The sequence below is a fragment of the Halichoeres trimaculatus genome, unplaced genomic scaffold (genome assembly GCF_033239565.1).
Source record: "Halichoeres trimaculatus isolate MK-OKI-2021-1 unplaced genomic scaffold, fHalTri1.1 fHalTri1_scaffold_15, whole genome shotgun sequence".
NCBI lineage: Eukaryota > Metazoa > Chordata > Actinopteri > Labriformes > Labridae > Halichoeres > Halichoeres trimaculatus.
In genome coordinates, this window is record NW_027437193.1 from 21,828,622 (window position 1) to 21,847,958 (window position 19,337).

The 19,337-nt window shown below is 40.5% G+C and overlaps 1 protein-coding gene across 2 annotated transcripts; it reads left to right on the plus strand.

The window, feature by feature from the left end:
* Positions 1 to 80: 80 nt before the first annotated feature.
* On the plus strand, positions 81 to 15,732 carry LOC141804866 (phospholipid phosphatase 3-like). 2 transcript variants are annotated; one of them, XM_074689515.1, is made up of 6 exons: positions 81 to 426; positions 6,739 to 6,893; positions 12,217 to 12,497; positions 12,583 to 12,640; positions 12,764 to 12,940; positions 13,788 to 15,732. In XM_074689515.1, exons 1-6 carry the CDS (start codon positions 288 to 290, stop codon positions 13,914 to 13,916), a joined length of 939 nt encoding a protein of 312 aa, XP_074545616.1. In that variant the 5' UTR covers positions 81 to 287; the 3' UTR covers positions 13,917 to 15,732. The 2 variants fall into 2 exon arrangements, with proteins under 2 accessions (XP_074545616.1, XP_074545615.1); XM_074689514.1 differs by lacking the exon at positions 6,739 to 6,893 and adding an exon at positions 8,204 to 8,361.
* The last annotated feature ends 3,605 nt before the right edge of the window (positions 15,733 to 19,337 follow it).

Below are 19,337 nucleotides of genomic sequence, written 5' to 3' on the forward strand. Positions count from 1 at the left end.
CATTAATTGAGAGGGGAGGGGCCGGGGGTGTGGTTTTCTTGGAAGGCTGTCTTATGACTCTACTACCCCGGAGGAAAGGAGTAAAGGATGGTTAGAAGTTGGAAGAAAGCGAGATTGTTTGGAAGTAGAGGTTGAATGCGCTGATTCTCCTAACACTTAACTAACAGCACAGAGCTGAATGACTACTCCTGCTAAGGACTCTTAAAAGTAGAAAGTAAATGCCTCATTGCGATAACTTCTAACAACTTCTTCCTTCACTTTGATTCGTACCACACAACACGTTTTAAATGCAACGCTGTTTGATTTATGAGAAAAGTATGGCAGCCGAGACGAAGAACGGCGGGAGCTCACTGAACAACAATAACTGCAAAGACCACAGCCGCAGGAAGTTACTGATCGGAGTGGATCTCTTCTGCCTGTTTCTAGGTAAGAAAATAAAGGAGTGAATAAACGTGACCAGTTACACTTCTCACCACTCCAACTGTGTTGTCTCTTCAAATAGTCACATTGGTAATCACTTAAACTAATTTGATTAACTTTCCCAAACGTATAAGTTTGGTTAAATGTTACTGTCTGACATGCCGACCTATAAATTGATAACTCTTATTTGTGATCCAGCAATTAATTAAGTCTGGGTCAGTGTGGATTCAGATGTTTGGATAACTACTTAGCAAACAGCTGATTCTGAAATCGATTAAGTTTGTTTATCGCCTTTTTTTATTGTTAACAAATTTCTCAGGGTTTCAGATGCATCACTGTAATGACATTTTAGTGACAATCCTAACTTTATTTATCACACTGTTTTTGAGTGAGCCCAAATTAAATACAAAACAACCTTCAATTTGACCTTTTACATTAAACAGAGTCTCTTCTATTTTGTTTGTTAAGCTGCTTTACCTAAATCTGTAAGAATCAATTGGTCAGCCTGCAGCCCAAAAACTTTCATTTGTCGTTTAGTATGATTAGTGTCATTTAAGTATGATTTCTTCATATTTTAGACTTCTGAAAGGACAAACCTTAGATTAAGACATCCAGTTTTACATTATTAAAATAATATAAGCCAAAATAGATCAAATACTGCTACTAGTATATATCTATGAACAGGGTCAGTTTTAGTTAATTTAGGTTTTTAACCACAATATTCTGCAATAATAATCCAACACTTCACAAGATAAAGCGCTCACCTATTCTTACTAAATAGTAATGGATTAAGTTTGCTTAGTGTTAGTTAAAAAGTAATAAAATAAAAACCTTTATACTGTGTTACTGACACCTTATTCATTAAAGCTGCTTATACACATTCAGCTACCACAGCTTTTGGCCAAACTGACATTCATTCAGTCAGTGGAAGTCAGCCCCACCAAAACAAAATAGTGCTGGCAGAGAGGAAACTAATAAATCCTCCTTCAGGGATATATATTTCTGTGGTCTCCACCCACACCTGTGCTGTAGCGCCGTCTACTTTGACTCCTCATTATATTTTCCAGAAAGGCTCACATTCCTCACCACCAGGAATTCTCTTGATCTCAACCAAAGTCTGATCTCAACATCTGGCCTCAGACATGTATATGAGTGTGCGTGGAGTAATTAAGGCTGGCGGTAAAAAGGTCAGCCCTGAGTGCGTTCATGTTCATCAGCAGTGGTCCTGTGAAGTTCTGCAGCTGTTCTCACTGTGTTCAGGTTGTTTTTATGGGTGAAACCATATTCATGAGTCGAAAACTCCTGCAAAGAATTTTTCACATGTATAACCTTTGACCTTTCACTAATTCAACTCATTTATTTTGTCATGTTGAATATGTTTTGATTACTTTGTGACGTTTGTTTAAGAACAGGCTTGCAGACTGCAGAGCGGGGTTCAGCTCAAAATAATATTGTTGCAAAAACATGGGAAAGCACCAGCTATTGTTCAAGCAATTCAATGAAACATCTACAGTTTGAGCAATGTTTCTCGGACAAGCTATACTTAGTTTAGTATAGTTTTTGTCTCAATAGAGGGTAAATTCCCATCATTTACTTTGTATGCAGTCTCCCCACTTGGAAGGTTGTCAGCAAACTAGCAGTGTTTTTGTGCCTTCAGATGTGGTGTAACACAAGCAACCACAAGGAGGAAATGGAGGGCTGGTACTTGTAAACACCACTCCTCCACTCTCTCACACTGATTGCTGTTCTCATATTTCGGCATCCAGGGTTATATCTTGCTGTGATCTCAGTGGACCATCACTACCAGGAAGGTTAACATTAGTCAGTAGACACTTTTAGAGCTGAGAGCAACTGGATCCTAGCTCCTAATACTCATATTATAAATAGCTGGCTGGTCTTTGCTCCATGTTTGGACGTTGGTTCTTGTTTAGTGTGTTTCTTTCTTGATTTCTTTGTTTCTTTGAAACTCATGTGAGGTGTTAAGGTTCAGTTTTCATTAAGCTCCAACAAGTGGCTTTCAAGTTCTCAGCTAATCACCTTAAGTGTTTTTATGTGTGGTTGGCCTGGTTCAAGACTGGGTCAAAGGTGGTTTATTGGTTTAGGTTCATCCTTTGTTTTCTAAATATCTGGAACACAAAAGTATTTGGACAGCTACGGTTAAAGGGTCAGTACACAGAAATAGTAATCAAAAAAGGTGATGTATTAATAAAAACCCTTTTCTCTTCATGGTTTTCTCAAATACTTAACCAAACACACAGAAGTACTTTATTTTGGGAGAATTTCTGCTTTTAGGTAGCTTAAGTGCAACTTAAAAAAAAAAAAAAAAAAAAAAAAAAAAAGCTTATTACAGATTTTTTTAAATTTGTTTTTAAACAAGTTGGAGCCCTAATTTTTTTTTAGTTTCTGAGGTGAAGAACTTTAGTCTTGGGTTGTTCAAAAATTGGCATCTAGACATTAATCATGTCTTAATTTTGGGAACAGTCGCTTATTGCTGTTGTTCTGAACACTTTGGTTCCATTGATACTGAATATTCCTTTTGACTTGGTGATGTCTAAAGTCCAGGATCTTCTTGAGAAAACAGTTTCCAAGACCAGGAGATCCAGGAAATGAAAATTCAAACAAACCCGATAACAGTGTCTGGGGTATAAGCAGTTTTTAAATGGGTTTATTGAGCCTGGCTAATGATAGCAGAGTTAGCATCACCAGTCTTTAATGGTGCCCGTTGACATCCACTTGCCTGTGTTGATTAAAAATTTCTCCAGTCAAGTTGTTGCATGCAGACTGGCTTCAAGATACAAGATGCCTTCTGTTCCCTGTGTTTATTTATATCCAGGTAGTAGAGCATCGTAGCATTAGAGCAGACGCCAAAAAAACTAAACAGAGCTTAGACTCAAAAGCATTTCAGGTATGGAAAAAAAATGAAATAATCTATATTTTATTTAAACAACTAGCGATTCTGGTGTCAAAGTGTAATTATTTAATTAATCAGACGTGCACATTTTTTTCTGTAAAAGTGATGTGCTCAGAGGGCCGAGGAATGAAAAAGGAACAAAATTATTTACTGGGAATTGCCTTTTGTGTTATTGTTTACAAATCTTAATAAGAATTTGAGAGTGAAATCAGAAAATAAAGACGTTTCTGCCAGTAGAAAGGTATAGTATATGTAACTCAAGAAGGCACGTCTAGTTCTCCGTCCACAGTCAAGCTATAAACTAAAGAGTTGTGCAGCAGGCAAAAGGGGGAGAGGGATAAATGGAGGGACAGACAGACAGACAGGTTGTGTAGGGGTGCTACAAGTAAAAACAACTACATCTGTGTGTACACCACAACTACCTCAGACATGTATACAGCTCAACAGTAGACACTGAGAGATCTCTGCAAGTGGAAAATGTGCGTCTGTTTGCTTTAATAGTCACACTCAGTGTTTTGGCAAACGCCTCCAAACTATGGTGGGGGATTTAATTCAGCGTGAGGCTTATACTTTGATTCTAGTTTCCACAAACTGCAGCTTCATGGAAACGCCGGCTCTGAACTAGGGCAAAGGCAATCTGGCAGAGTGAGTGAAATTCTAACAAGTGTGCGTTAATGATAAGTCTTCTCTCCTTTTCTGATGTGAGAAAATCATCAGGTACAGTATTTGTTAGTTTGCAGCTTGAGTTCTTGTGCTGATGGTTTAGAAAAACCAATGAGAGGCAGAACTGAACAGAAAGCACCTGAGGATGACAGAAACTAAAAACATGGGTGAAAAAAAATCAAATTAGTTTGTTTTTGTTGTCTTTGGTGAGCTAATCCAAAAGACATACTCATGCTTGCTGACTGGTGTTGTTGTTGGCAGGAGCTACCCACCTTCCCTTCCTCCTCCTCCCCCTACTCTTCACCCCCTGCCTGTTGAAAGCGGGAAAAGAGGAAGAGGGTAGGAGGGGAAAATCCTAGCATGCAATGCTGATGCTGCAGCGTTGAGGCAGATGGAAAGGGTCAGCAGACTGAGAAAACATAAGAGGTCTGGAAAAGAGATCAGGATGAGGTCTTGTAAAGTTTTTTATATTCCCTTCTTTCTAATCAAAAGTTTAACACAGTTGACCCACACTGATCCTCAAGAGCTGGTGACACGTTAGTTCATCAATCTATTTGCCACCAGGAGTGCACATTCGGTCAGCTCAATGATTAAACACTGTCACTTTCGCTGGCCAGAACTAATAGTTGGTTAATAAATTATCGTGATTTGGGGCCTGGGATTGTAGCTCAGTTTAATGATAGAGTAATCAACCACCGTGTGAACACACACAGATGGCACCGTGCAGCACAGCCTGGTTTGGCGGTATTTAAAGCAGTAGACTGGTGATGATGTTTAGCTGGGTCTGGCTAAACCAACATGAAATCACTCTGAGCAATGTGCAGCTAGCACAGGCATGTCAACCTGCAGGGCGCAGTGGTGACTGGAGAGGAGGGGGGGCTAACTCTGCTAACCGTAGCTACACATGACAAAACCAGTTTGTCTAACACCCATTCTTAGCCATATTTGACCAATTCTGCTCATCTTTTAACAAATTTGTGAGTCAAATTTAAAGAATGGGGAACTTAGTCATGAGACAACCCGACTTGCCACCTCTTTGTCCCTGGCTCTCAGTTTCTGTGAGGGGGTTGGGTGGGTTTAACACCTGTATTTGCTGGAAAAGAGAGAGTGAGGACTGATGTGTGACAAAAGGCCATGGGTCATGCTGCCCACTTCAAGGACAATAGCCTCTGTTAATAGGGGGCACGGCTTAACTACTGAGCTAAACCGACACCCCAAACAAATCCCTCTGTCTACTGTTGAGTCATTCTCAAGTTTCTGTGTTGATCCCTGTTGTAATAATTCTGTTATTCATGGATAAATTGGTTTTGAAAAAAAAACACAATTCATTACCTGTCTTGTGAAAATGTCCAGAGGTGTAACTAAAGGTCACCAGCACTCTGGGTTTTCCCACATCCAATGATTTCAGCCCTTTTTTCATTTTTGGGGGTGTTCCTTGTTTTGGGAAGCTCTGTGTGGTTCTGATCATGGCCAGGCTAAACTAACAAAAAGAGATCAGACATTCAGGATTCAGCACACTTACTGTATGTTTTCACAGTCCATGCAGACTTAAAGCCCAGATCTCTGTCTCACCATCAGACCGCTTTCGCTTTGATCTGATCGCAGCCTCAGCCTGGTGTTTGTTTGAAGAGCAAGAGTAAGAATCAGAAAGTTAATAATGAAAGCCCCGCTGAAAGTGAAGGAAAACCCAGTGTCCTGCAGTTCCCACCAGGCAGCAGAGCTGTGTCTGTAACCCGAACTAAACCCAGCTGGACCCATCAAAGGCCATCGTCATTCGTGTGAGGAGGGGGATCAGCAACTGAAGCATGTGTTGACATTTGGTTTGAGAAATCATGTCCCCCAACCCTCCACAGCCATCCTTTCTTCAGCAGCTCTCTATGCAGTGACCTCCGCACCCTGGTGCTTTTTGGCTTTTGAGACAGAAGAAGAGAGCGCGTGAGGGGGACAGAGTACTCGTGTTTGTTTTGCTTTGTATCGGCAGATCGCAGATTTATTCAAAGGGTGACTTGAAAGCTCCTACATGAGTTAAACGCTGCTTTGAAGTGATTCTGAAAGTGTGTTTTTCCTAAATTCTGTCAGAGATTTGAGGCCTCTCTTGGGTACCACGTCCACACTCAAATTTCAAAGGCCTCCCTTAGCGCCTTTGGTAAATGGGGGAAACAGAGCTGTCCTCTTTGGCTTGCATCTTGGTAACACCCACTCTGTGTTTGTTGTCTGGAGATAAATAAGATCTTTTTGCCACTTTAAGTGGTGAAAAACACTAAATTGATCAGACGCAGACACCCCCTGAAGGCATCTTAAAGTGGGCCTTTTAAAGTGCACTTGAAAGCCTCTGCAGACAGGAAGGACGGCTCTGATAGTGCTTCTGTTTTTTTCTTGTCAGTTAGCGGCAATGGTTTCTCTTAGGAACATGCCACATCCAACCCTTTTAGTGCTCACTCTGCCTGTTCGAGCTCAGTTAATGCATGAAAGGATCTCTTGAGACTAAATCAGAGGAGTAGCTCTGATTAAGTAGTAATTTCTACAAATTGTTGTTTTTATTTTGCCTCATTTTCTTATGACAGCATTAGTGTCTGTTTGGAAAATGCAATTTTATGTCTCGCCTGCAGGAAGGTTCTTAGCTGTCTTGGATTTCTCTCTGTGCCTTCATGTGTTTTCTTTTCATGATGTCTGTTGATGCAGCTGTCACTGTTTTGGTGAATATATCTGTCTGACCTCTACTCATATGTTGCCAATCCATACAGTGTTACTTGTTGCCGTGTTTTTGCACAAGTCTCCCTTCCCGCCTTACCAGAGAGGATTCTTCTGCAATGACAACAGCATCAAGCTTGCCTATAAGGACAGCACAGTGTCCAACGCGGTACTCACAGCAGTGGGCTTCACTGTACCTGTGGTCTCAGTAAGTCCTGTGGTGGTACTGCGAGAGAACCAGAGAGCATCTGTTGGGACAGAATCACTGCATCTGAAGGTTGACACCTCCAAAGACATGATTGGTTAAACAGACTGTGGCTCATATACAGCAAATAATGTGAACTGTGCACTACTGACAGCCATTTTCCAAAGTGACTGTGTGTCATCACAAACATTTAAATTGAATTTAAAACAAGAAGTCATTGGTTTCCATTTATTTCACTACATGGAAAAAAAGTTAAGAATTTAATAATTTTTTTTATAATTTTTTTCTTTTTCAGGCAGTAGGTTGTTTATAGCTGGGTTAGCCTTTGGTCATGTATTACACAGCAATGATTTACAGTTAGAGGTAAATTTAGAATTGTGGAAAACAGGTGAATGATTACTTAGCTAATGATCATTAAATTTACTATCTATATAATATCAGCCTAGAGATAAGAGACAAGATAGCGTTAACTGAAATTGATGCAAAACAAAATTTCTCATTGGAACATTAGTTTTGGTCAGTTGATTACAGTTTTCTAACAAAAAGTATTTTTTTCCGTTTATTAATTTTTTATATCTCTTTCTTTCTGGATTGATTAACTATCAGATAATTCAAAAACATTGTCACGTTCGATTCTATTATGATTTGTGTGAGCCCAACTCAATTGCGGTTCTTCAAGTTACAATTTTTTTTGCGATTTTTAGTTTGCTTTTTTAACACCAGACCCTGTTAAAAAGTTAAATGATGATGATAATGTCTACTGACTATATCAGGAGCAATCTTTTCCCATAAAATGCACATCACATGAGTCAGAGAGAAACATTTCACCCTCTGCTGGAGAAAAGTGGTATTTTTTTTCCATTCCACTTTATACACAAAAACTAAAATGAAGAATTTAAATTTGAAAAAATAAAAAACAACATTTTTTGACAAAGAAACAAGTCTTGTGTGCAAAAGTAAAATTTATGGAAGCCATGACAGCTTAAAAAAGTGCTTCAGATAAATTCTTGTGGTTCACTTTGGAAATTGTTGGACAGTAGATATTCCCCTAAAAGATTGCCATTTAGGTCTCAAAATCCCATTCGAGTTGAAAATTGATCAAATCTTGAGTTAATTTTTCCTGATTGGTTTCAGGTTACAACCTCCTCAGGTGCACTGATCCAGTCCCAGATGCCCCCTGGTTACTTCTTGCTTGTACCTGTAACCTCTGTAATTTGCATATCATTAACCCAGCACCTCCATCTGTCTCTCCCCCTCTGCCACCCCCACCACCCCTTTTTCTCTTTATGCTGCTCACTGCTTCTTCACATTAGCCGGCCTGCCTTTCTTGGTCATTGAGACCAGCGCTGTTCAACCTTACCGTAGAGGGTTTTACTGCGACGATGAGTCCATCAAGTACCCGGCCAAAAACGGAGATACCATTAGCGACGGTGTGCTTAGCGCTGCTGGCATTCTTATCACCATCTTCTCTGTAAGTCACCTCACTCTGATCACTAATGTCATCATCACTTCATTTATTTCAGCAGCCTTCACCATTACTGGCAGCCTAGTCATCATTTACTCATGATAACAGTCACAACTTAACAATTCATAATATGAACATGATGTGAAGATTTTAAACTGTTGTTTCGATGACTTTTGTGTGTTCATGTTTTCGTTTAACTAAACCACAGCACACCACTGCACACACTTATACTTCACACACTCCATCAGAGGAGTTTATCTGTCAGTGGGCTCATTGTGGGTATATAAACTGAGATTATTTCACATGATTACTGATTCAGCACCTCTCCACATCTGTACACTGTACACTGGTTTGCTTCAACACATCCTAGATGAAACTAGCCAACAACCAGGCTTATCTTGTAGAGTCCAAGATTACTGCAATGATAAGGAGATCTTGGTGTTAAGTGGTTTGTTATAATCTCCTGGGAGAAAAGAGTGGGAATGTACCCATAATCTACAAAGTACACAATTTCCTTCTCTTCTGCAATTTAAAGTACATTTTCTGCATTTGACACAGCTCACAGGTCCAATCATAACTCTCAGACTGATTCAAACTGCTGTACTTCAGGTGTGATTTCATCATGTATCACTAAAATTACACTTGAATGCAACACAGATAACTTCAAGCTGAAAGAAGTTTTGTCAATATTTGAGCATCAAAATCCTGTTGGGCTGTAAATACCAAATATGTGTGAAACGTAACCCAAATTCACATCTTGATATTGGTACCAAAACCAGAACTGCTATTGCAGTTGCCATGTCGGAAACAGCAGTATTTCTATATGTAAACATTGAACAATACTACATAGTCAGAAATGCTAAAATAAACATAAAAGAACAGGAGCTTACTTACTGTTTACACCGGGGGCAGTCATCTTTGATCAAAAACTCAGGAATGGTGTGGATAAACCGATCTCCCAGTAGGAAATTCCGACCTTGGAACACGTAAATTTGGACTTCCGTGTACAATTGGATCGCACCTTAAAATTCACCTGCCCTCCCCTATTTCTACAGTCGCTCTAAGTGGGCAAACTAGTAGCATTTATGTTTATGCATTTGATCAGTGGTTGTTCAGAATGACTGCTATATCACAACATGTTTCCATTTGTACAGAATGTACCTTAAAACAACAGGTACAAACAAGCAAGTTCCCAAATACTAAATATTCATAATACACTGGGGACGATCAGACAACCCACCAGCTAATGCACTGACATTGTTTGTAGGAGCTTAGCAAATTTATTTTGATAGCACTTACAGTTCCCACATAGAAAATACTTGTATCTTAGCATCAAGAGAAGTAGCTTTGTAGTAACAGTGTATTGATAACTGGCTACCCACTACTTAATACAGGGTGTTTGCTTAACTAGCTAACTAAAGCTGGGAGGCTAATTTTAGTTGGGTAACTGTGAACAGCCAAGTCGCTTCAATAGAAATTATACTGTAACTGTTTAGCATCCAGTTAACTAAAGAGAATGTCATGCATGTAACACTAGTCGCAACTTAAAAAAACGCTTGTGACAAAGGAGAGTTACTATAAAACCTAGCTAACGATGTAGAAATAATGTAGACGCCTAACATCATCACTAGCACATTAGCTACATGTAGAAAACTACAGAGTGAAAGGGTGATAGGTCAGCACTTGGCTAGCAAAACAGATTCCTGTGATATACAGTAAGCAGCAGAGCCTACTGGTGATTCTCAGCCCTGTCAAAGCATTAGCAGTTGTCCCTAAGCTGCCTCGCCTCATGTCGTGGATTCTCCATCGTCTCTCCCTGAAGCCTGTCCTGCCCTCCTCTTAGAGAGCAGACTATAATATGGGCTTCAGGCCACAAGGGTTTTCATGGTGAGAAGAGTTGTAGCCCCGTGTAATTATGGTTGACGCAATGGTTGTTTGGTTAAATACTGTAATTGGTGGGGTGGAATTGTGGTGACTGCCCCAAACAAGACAACTCTGCCAGATATATCACTTTCCACTCAAAAAAACGTGATTTTATAATCCATCTCTCCGTCTACAGAGCGTTTCTGTCCAACTTTTGTGTTACTGAACCTGAAAACACCCCCGCTTAGTCACACAGGGCTCTGTTCTCTCTGAATAGATTGAAAAAGCATGAGAGACCACGTCATTTTGAGTTATTCAGATCTCACCAGGGCTCTACTTTTGGAATGAAAGACATTTAGCATGAGTCACAAATCAGTTGTCACCCCCACTGATTATCTCATGAGGTTTTAGTGTAACAGTTACACATCCTGCAACTCCAATTCATTTATGCGTTCACACAGTCGAATCTTTCACACATGGGGAACCAGATGTGTGTTCTCCCACTTTTCCGTTCCCATGAAAGCAGCTGGGCTTTATCGAGCTGGCTCTAAAGGCCTGGATGGTGGAAACAACACACTCTATCAGCTTGTTAAATCTCCTTAAAGGCTATCCCTGAGCAGAGTGTGTTTCCCAGAATGAGACTTATTTCTGCGCCCCACGAAAGAATGTCTGATGAAACAGAGATACTAACATGAAAACAGCCAGACATCCCTGGTGAAACCGGAGCTGTTTCAGAGAGACAGCTGGAGCGCTGAAAAACAAACGTGCCCCTGACGTGCGCCTGGTGGAGTCTGGCCACCAAAATCAGACACGTCGCCTAGCTCAGCGTTTCTGCTGATTAGAACCAGCGGTGCCTCCCCAACCCCCTCCGTACTCTCCCTCCCAGTCCTCATTCCTCCTCTCACCTTCCCCTTTCTCCTTCTCGCCCCCTTTGCTTCTTTTCTTATCTTTTTTCTCATTTTTCACACACTCCTTTTTCTCTCTCAGCATTTTTATCTGTGCTCTGTCTTCAATTCTTCTAAATTCTCCTGTTCTGACTCCTCATCCACTCTTTCATTTACTGGAAGACAACAGGAGATGAAGGGGGTTGTGAAGGCGTTTTTTTGAGCTTCAACAGCTGTTCTGAGTTATGGCCGCTCAGTTCCCCCCTCAGTGTGCCTTGCGCGTCAATTGTCGGTTTTAGACTGTGGTTTATTTACACTCTTACAGAAAACTATACATGGCCGACAGTTTGAGTCGCCTCCCACGTCGACTCACTGTTTTCTCACTGCAGGAAAATGACACAGATGAACACATTTAACTATAAAGTGGGAATTTTAGACCACTTGAGGGCAATTCTATTTAAAGCCTTATAATTACATTTTGAGTCTGAAAATGTTATTTTGATCTCATTCATAACTTAGAGGCAGAGAATTCTGTAACCCACTCTCAGATGTCCAGCCCTTAATGAATCAAACACTTTGATGCACATTTCCAATAAGTCCCTGAGAGCTTAGCTCTGTCCCTCTGTGACATTAAGCGAGGGCTTGAAGGCTCTTTGATAAGCCATTTCAGGACTTTAATACATACAGTCTATAATTCTGCTATGCTGTAGACTTTGCTTGAGGGAATTATACTGAGCAAAGTCTGTGTTCACAGTTGAAACTGTTAAATTGGTAAAAGATTAATGGTGCAGAATGTCAGACTTTATGAAAACAGACCTCATAATAACATGTTGATTGGGCTTTTATTCAAATGTTCACATATCTGACGAGACACCCTGTTGTGTATTAAATTGGATGTGAAATATGAACATCACACTTAATTGGCCAACAGTCTTCTCTGTCCAAGATACATGGTTTGTCAGAGCTGTATCAACTCAAATATCTGGCATCCTTTCATCAACACATTTTCACACATTACTCTGGAGATTTATGTGTTTTGGACTGAAGGACTCAGGGAGTGAGAACACTTCATGATATTCACTCACGTTATCATCTCTTCTGTTTTTATTTTTAGATTATCATCGGGGAAAGCTACAGGATATACTATCTGAATGAGGGGTCCAAGTCTTTTGTTGGAAACCCCTACATCTCCGCTCTCTACAAGCAGGTGGGCGTGTTCATCTTTGGCTGTGCCATCAGTCAGTCCTTCACCGACATCGCCAAGGTGTCAGTGGGCCGCATGAGGCCTCACTTCCTGGATGTGTGCAAACCTGACTTCTCCACCATCAACTGCTCCCTGGGATACATCACTGATTATCAGTGTCAGGGGCCAGAGAGCAAAGTCACAGAGGCCAGGTGATTAAAAAAACAACCAAAAAAAGGTTTGATTTTAAAATGAAAGCTGTTTGTAATGATCCTTTATTGTCCTCTGTCTTCTCAGGAAGTCTTTCTTCTCCGGACACGCATCATTCTCCATGTACACCATGCTTTACTTGGTGGTGAGTTGCTATGTGCTTTAACGTACACACACATTCTGTTGTGTTGTGACGTCCACCACAATATATCAAAAACAATCATCTCTTATGTTTCCTTGGCTTATTTCTGCTCTGTGTCTTTCACAGTTTTACCTGCAGTCTCGTTTCAACTGGCATGGCGCCCGCCTGCTGCGCCCCCTGACCCAGTTCACCCTCATCATGATGTCCTTCTACACTGGCCTGTCCCGTGTGTCTGACCACAAACACCACCCCACTGATGTCCTGGCAGGTTTTGTTCAGGGAGCCCTGGTAGCCTACTGCATAGTGAGTCGTTACTACATAATTTCATTGTATTGTATAGATTTAATCAGACAGTAATAGGCTTCTAGATATTTCTGAATAAAAATTTATTTCATGGTATGATGTTTCATGTTATCAAGTCACAAAATGTTGATCACCATGATGGTAAAAAAAAAAAAGAAAAAGGCACCCATAGACAAAAAAGAAAAAAAATACATTAACAAATGATTAAGTCTCTTTGTTTGAGCTGTCCCTGTATAAATTCACACAAATAAGAAAATATAATGTATGTGAAAAGAAAGGGACCCAATACAGCACCTTGAGGAACACCATTTTTAAAGTGTAAGGAAAAGAAAATGTATTTGCCTTTAATAACAGAACAATTGGTCCAAGAGGAGAAACATAGGTAGTACATGTTAAGCACAGTAACAACTGCTTTATTCAAGCCAGCAAAGGGTTATGGGAACTTAGCAAAACCATAGACTGTATAAAGCATGGACGTAGTCTCCTCGACTTCACCCGTCTGTTTCTGAAACAGAAAATGAAGCACATTGGCTATAGCGGCCATATTGATAAAGGCTGTAAATAGGTTAATTTCTGCTTTGAAAACAGCTTTTTTGGGGGGGGGCTTAGTGTGTATGTGACTTCTGGTACTTCTGGAGCCAGCCTCAAGCGGACACTTGAGAAACAGCAGATTTTAGCACTTCTGCATTGTCTCATATTCTTAGACCGGAGGTTGCCGCTTGAGCAAAATATAGATTTATTAAATCCCTTTCTGTTAAAGCTCATCTGTTGATACTGAGTCATTTTGTAAATCTACTCACACTCCCAAGACTCATTTTCATTTCTCTCTCCTTTGTTTCTCCTACAGGTATTTTTCGTCTCTGATTTGTTCAAGCCAAAAGGTAGACGTTCTACCATAATTCCTACCCCTGTGAAAAAGGACCTTGTTCCTGCAGCAGACATCAGAGAGCGGAGCAACCATCTCATTATAGCATAGAGAAGGCTCCAATCTGACTGTACATAATCCTGACCTGTGCCATTTCAATCACTACTACAGCCACTGGTCGATACTGGATGAAAACTCTCAAACAACCTGGATAATGCAGACAAATGTGGTGTCTTGAGCATCTCAGTTGACGAGAAGAGGCGGTGGAAAACAGTTGAGTAAGCTTTGCTCTCTCCAGTGAACTTTTCATCTTTTCCTCATGCCTCTCCTGACATTTTAATGTGGAAAAGAAAGAAATACGGAGAGACAGCGAGGGATCAGGGATACTTGTTCCTCTTCTGTTAGGAAGATTACTGGAGATCCTCCTCTGTCAAGACCTTTCCATGGACAAAAGTCTGGAACCAAACAGAACTGAGAAAGGGCAGCTGTAAACAAAGCTGTGTGTGGCTCCTGTGCCTTCACCCCTCAGCTGCATCCAGCCTGGGACATAATCACGACGAAAAAAACAGATCCCTTTTATGTCATGAAGGATGTTGTTTTTTGTTTTATTACGAGCATTAGAAATGTACAGTATGTGTGATTTATAGCACTATTTTAGCTAAACTCAGTACTGTTTGTCACCACTTGAATGACCTGAAGTGAAGCTTTGAAAAGCTTTGTAACACTTTGTATGCTTTTATTATGATGTCCATAATGTAGTGTTCCTTCGAAGGTGCACATAAGTTACAGTAGGTGGAAAGTACGGGGAGGGTGTATATGTTGGATGTGGGCCTCTTTCTGCTGGCTAGGACGAGCCCCCACTGAGCCATTTAATGAAATGACTGTCTGTTACATGTACCAGACGGGTGCTCACGGGTGTTAGGTCAGAGTGTGTGAGTGTATATGTGTTCTCTGCGTATACTCCTGTGTATGTCTGTGTGTTTGGGTGAGGCTTTTCTGTGAGCGTGCCAGTGTGTATTAATGTCATGTCTATATATTTCCGTGTTTATAGCCTACAAGTGTGCTCCTCTGTAGCCAGGGAACAGGCACCTGCTCCAACAGACACGTGTAACTAGAGACAGAAACGCTGTGGAAGCATAGCATCACACACAAAACTATAACTGTATGTTATAAATCATCGTAAAAATCCTGTGATAAACTCTGTGCTGCTCAGGCATAAAGGTATATGTTTCATATAAAGAGAGGGAACTCCTGGAGCGATGGATTTTTATGAAAGCTTTTAGTACTAAAGCACAGTTCAGCAAAAAAAGAAACAATTCATTATTTTGGCACATTTTACTGGATACATATTTTTTACATTCTTGTATAAAAAAAGCTTCCTCTGTAATAGACAAAAATCATCACTTTGAGTGTAAAAAATAATGCTTATGTAGATATGTTTACATGACGTTCATGTAACACAACAAAACCTTTTAACCACTGATTAAAAGCATCATCCTAACTCAGTTAAGAGTGACTGAGACAGACTTTGATCTGACTTATATATAATTTACTTTTCTATACTCATGCCTTGAAAATCTACTCTGCACAGCATTACAAAACTCCTCGTGCTGCAATATGTTGTACAATCCTGTATCATTGTGTATAAACCGTATATCTTATGAAGAAACTCCCACTATGACTTGTGTTGAGACCTGTGTAAATGTAAAACCATGCTGCTCTAAAGAGGCAACACGTTGCAATGTCCTCCAGTAAAGCTGACAACTTGTGAATACTTAGTTTTATGAAAAACAGAGCTCTCTAAGCAGATGGCGTCAGTACAGTGATGTTAAGAAAAGCTTTCCGATATTTTTGTAATGTGTTGTGAAATTTTGTACAATGCAACAGTATGACGTATCAAAGATAAAATGTCTTTAATAAAGCACAAAAGGTCAAAAGTAGCGTCCTGTGGTGCTTTTCATTCCCTGCATCATACATGAGTAAGGCTCTCTGAATTTGGATTATTTTCAGTAGCAGGCCGACTTTGCGTGTGATGGAGAGATCTGGGCGTGGGGCAATAGTAGACTTCCATGCTCGGCTTCCTGTGGGGAAATAGTGTACATTCCAGGCTTTAACCCCTCTCCCCAATGGCTCTCTGGAATAATATAGACTCCACACAGCAGACAGCATGCCAGAGTGGCAGAGCACATTCACATATGAGAATGCTTAGAAGCTGTATAATTAGCCTGAAATTCTTTGTATTATCCTTGCAGACCACTTAGTCTCCACACAGAACCTGAATAAACCATATTTATCTTTGGACCTTGTGCAGGCCGTCCTGTGCATCTCAAGGCTTGTGTCTGTGCCAGCAGAGCACGAGCTAAGTTTTAGGTCAGTGTGTTCACATGTTATCCTAAGCTCATTGATTTCACTTTAGGTCAGGCACATTGCCCAGCAGATTAGGGTTCATTACTCTGATAATCTGCAAAATGTGTTTGTTTTTACGGCCACGCCATGGGTGACACTATTGTGTTGGAGCCATCTTGTGTTATGGCTACAAATAAATTACTGTTTGTTGTGAGTTGAATGGGCACAAGACTACACTTGTAAATGTGAGCTCCTTCTGGCTTGCCTTTAGGTTTCTTTACTAAGCTATCTCCACGGCTCCAGGGATTTCAGTGTCACTTCACCTCTTTGTCCAAACTAATTTATCTTAGGAGCTGTCTGGAGGATTGTCTTAATATTATTCATGGTCGTCCCAGGATAAACCCCGGTGACCCTAAGGATCACCGAGCAGATCACATTCACGTTCTGCTTCTTTTTTTTTCTTCTTTGCTTTGTTTTTTAAGGCAACTTTTCACTAGAACCACGTATTTTCTGTTGAATTCAACATCACCATTAAAGTTTTGAAATACAAACAGTCTCCAGTGGATGAACCCAGAACCACTTTAATGACCCTTTAGAAGAAAATCTAGTGTCACCAGCAGGTAGGGATGGGTACCTTTCACATTTGAAACAATATGGTACCAATGCCCGGTACCTGTGCAGTCAGTACCGGTACTCAACGGTACCCATTTTCAGTACTTTATTGTATTGATGTGGTAAAAAATATCAATTTGTTCAATAATAAACCCTTTTTTTAATTAAACATATTTATTCTTCAATTTATAACCTTGCAATGTTGTGTTCACACACAGTTCCCTCACAGTCACAAGGATACATTTAAGTATCTAAACATGGTACCTTTTGATTTTACGTATAAGGGGCTAAGTCTTAAAGGTCCCCAAATCATAACTTAAGGTATTTGATATATTTTAAAGGAATTAAATTGCTGGCCTGTCCTGGTTTGACCATCCAAATAGTGAGCCAGATTTTTTGTTTGTTTATTTGTTTGTTTTTTACGGGATATTATCTTAGCATCAGAGAATAGACATCACTGGGCCTTGAAGGTCCAGATAGAAATATATTGACAACTACTGTATGGTTTTCAGTAAAACTCTCACCTTTATGACTTTTTCCACTGTTTAGCTTTTCCCATCATCCATCATTTTAATTTCAAATGACAGTTTTGAAATAGTAAACATATTGCATCAATACTATGTTATATTTTACCATCACCTGCAATTTTGTGAGGAGATTTCTTTTAAGTATAGTATTGTCAACTTTAATTGTAAAATACACGCACTTTGTTCAATACACCATTTCTCTTTCTCCTTTATTCACACTGAAATTGAGGGGAACTAAATGTAGGTCTAAAACCTCTGCCTCCAAATAAGGCAGCACATTGAAGTCCACGAGAGTTGCACGACTGGGTCCGGTGCCAAGAGCTAGACTTGGTGTTTATCTCTGTGAACCGATCGTGACCTCTTCATTAGACCGTCCGCGGTGCCAGATCTTCTCAAAGATACCTTCAGCTGTAATTGAATGTGATAGAGGCAACATGCTGGGTATATTTTTAGTAATCACCAGACCAACACATGGCACTTATTTTTTCATGTCTTCAGCTGGAGTCATTTTCCTCATTTGGTTTCAAAGAGGCTTTTTTTTTTTTTTTTTTTTTTTTTTTGATCAGCCTCACTACGCATTCTAATATTGGAATCCTTTTCATGTGGTTTGGAGGAAAAAAATGCTGTTGTGTTTTCCCACCACGGTTTAACCCTTATTACTTGTGAAGTAATTACTCTCTGTGATTTACAAATTCTTCTCATGAACTCTATTCATGTTGAGGTTCCTTCCTTTTCTTGTAATCCACAACAAATAAACAAAATTAAACCCTTGTTCCCATCTTGCACTTAGATTGTTTCAAGCAGTTACTGAAAACACTTCAGTTTGTACATTTTCCCATCACACAACACACGCACACACAAACACACTGATTAGGCTGTTTATATAACTGTATTTCACATTATAGGAGTTGTTTTTGGCTTGGCTTGTCCCAGCTGTTGGGAGAAATAGCAACAAACACTTCCCTTTTTTTTTAAATATCATTCAGGCTAAGATGAAACTTGACCTGGTGCGTTTCTTTTCTGGACGGACTGAACTGGAGAAAGTTTGGCCGGTCTCCTCTCTCAGTCAAACTGAAGCATGTCATACAGTCTGACGCCACATGACATTATTGGCAGAGTCTGCTGAGGTCATTTGTCCTCTCCCTGACAGATGGAGGGAAGCAGAGAGGAAGCGGCACACCCTCCAAATGCCCTGCCTGATAAGTGACCTCATTAGGGCTCCACTGGGGAGGTTTTTCTAATTCGCAGAACACCACGATGATGGCCTCTTCCCCAGGGACTTTGGCTTTCGAGCAATGCCAAGCTCTCATACTTTCTGAGAGTTTTTCTCTTCTTGACTTGTGGAACTCGATTTGTTTTCAGGACTGACTTTATCAGAGTGAAGCACACATGCACAAGAATGCACCACATCTTTAAATCCTTCTGCACCAGTTGTTTACAAGAACATTCATTGCTCGGACCATTTCTGTTTGAGTGGACTGAAACAAAAGCAAGGCGAAGACAGCGGGTCGGAGAAATGTTACGTAAGTCCCCTTTATCTGCCCCTCACTCATCCACACACAAAACAAGCAAACGCCCCTCATAAAAATCCACTCCAAACCATAATGTTAGCCATAATATGCTGTGTCCGTGCCCAGGAGCCCTTTTTCTTGGATGACTTGGAGTTCCAGTGCTGCAGCTGTAACCAATTCCCCTTCTCCCCCCTCTCCCCCTTCTCTCTCCTTCATCCTCCCCTGTGTCTGGAGAATGTAAACATCAAGAGGGAGGCCAGTTCACTGCCATCACAACCCCTCGTACAGCTGATATGGAGACAGGGCTACACTGACCGGGCCTCAGCTTCATGTACACATTGTGTAGAGTGTGATTAAGGTCTGGACTGTAACGGCCCCACATTTTGCTCATAGTTTAACCCAACCCTGGCATTTTTTCCACCTCGACCTGAAGATTTCAGCCATCCATCCCTTGGACCTGCTCTTAGAGTATGTGCCATGGTATGAAAACATGGCTGAAGAGCTATCCATCAAATCCATTCCTCCTTTACAGCTGT